This window comes from Halyomorpha halys, unplaced genomic scaffold (assembly GCF_000696795.3).
Source record: "Halyomorpha halys isolate HHAL.00 unplaced genomic scaffold, Hhal_1.1 Scaffold74.1, whole genome shotgun sequence".
Taxonomy (NCBI): domain Eukaryota; kingdom Metazoa; phylum Arthropoda; class Insecta; order Hemiptera; family Pentatomidae; genus Halyomorpha; species Halyomorpha halys.
The window spans coordinates 960,846-962,325 of record NW_027104736.1 but is presented as its reverse complement, the minus strand read 5'-3'; the positions used below and the strand labels follow the sequence as shown (position 1 = coordinate 962,325).

At 29.7% G+C, this 1,480-nt stretch overlaps 1 protein-coding gene across 2 annotated transcripts in view; it reads right to left on the bottom strand.

Moving 5' to 3' along the window:
* The window catches only part of LOC106692869 (uncharacterized), a gene marked incomplete in the record, with an annotated part of 196,086 nt that overhangs the window by 5,882 nt on the left and 188,724 nt on the right, over positions 1-1,480 (bottom strand). For both annotated transcript variants that reach the window (XM_067044821.1, XM_067044827.1), the window contains 1 exon segment: positions 375-517. In XM_067044821.1, the coding sequence (XP_066900922.1) occupies positions 375-517 (143 nt within the window).

The following is a 1,480-nucleotide window of genomic DNA, read 5'->3' as shown; positions in this document are numbered from 1 at the left end:
GTAGAGAGATTGGAAGAGTAGAAATTCAGCTTTTCAAATTCCATATAGTTCAAAATTCAGCTTTTCAAATTTAATATAGTTCAAAATTCAGCTTTCTGTTTTATTTCATACAGAGCAAAGGCAGAAAACAAAAATACAAACAATTTTATTGGCCCTCAGGGCACATTTGTAAGCTGTTCATTGAATCAATTATAAAATATTTCACTGAAGATTAATTTAGAAGAAAAATTAATAGTTATTCAAACATAAAATTAGGAATTTAGCTTTTAAATAAAAGGTGTTCATAACAAAAAAATCTTTTAATCCCCTATCAAGATTTTGAATAAATGAGAATGCTCTGTACCATTTAGAAATGAAACTAAACACAACAATACCTTTGCATATAATTCTGAAAGGTCATCAGCAGTTGAAATAGGTCTTGCTTTGTTCCTCACACAAGCTGGAAGGCTTTGCGTCTTCATTACAGCTCCAGAGAATGGTGACAGGTACATTTCTCGAGACCCACATTCGTCTAATACTGTAAATAAAAATGTCATTGGTTGCATGTTTTATTCATTTTTAAAATATTTTATTTTCATGAGTTAATTCTAGAATGACAGCTTATTACATTCTACCATGACAGAACTGAAATAGCAAGTTGAAAAAATTATAATTGCTGATGAACAAATTACCTAACGAAAAGTATTACTTTTTTAAAAATAGAATGCTCAAGATTTAGAACTAATGGATTTTTAGAAGTCACAAAGATACTACTTTAATTTATTATACTGAAATATTCAAAATTACTTTATTCCATGTTTCAGCATCAAAGAAAAATGTTTGCACTGTAAGTATAAACAAAACAGTTATTTAAAAAAAAAAAAACATTGAATTTCATTTAACTAACCAACAGAGCAATTGTAGTTCCAAAACTTCTTTTAATATATCGGATGGAGAGGAAGATGTACTAGATAAATAAAATAGTGTCATGGCTGCTCATGAGGGACCAAAGGGTAAACACTGGTATAGTACCAGATTTTCAATTTTACAGTGTGTCTAACACTTGAGCAAAGAGTGAAGCCAAAAAGATGGGCCTTATGATAAACACCAGGTGGCGTGATATAGAAGTAAGGAACGGGAATGGGCTAATTACTGATTGCCTACTATCATTGTTTACTATATTACAATAGTTGAATTTCTGGCTTCCACTATCTGGTTTTATTTTTTCTTTAAAGGAGAGTGGATATTTCATCCTCCGTAGTTTAAAACATGCTGTGATTTATCATATATTTTATCATTAGATGTCATAACCTTCTTTCCTTTACATTAAACCCTTTAGAAATAAAAGATTAAACTGTCATTAATATAACTTGTTAAAGAGATTTCAAAACCAAAAACCTCAGACTCAATATTTCTTAAGTGAGACAACACTCACTGACTCAGATGCAGTCATAGTGATTATTATTATAAAATATACATAATTGAAGCAATCTTCATTTCA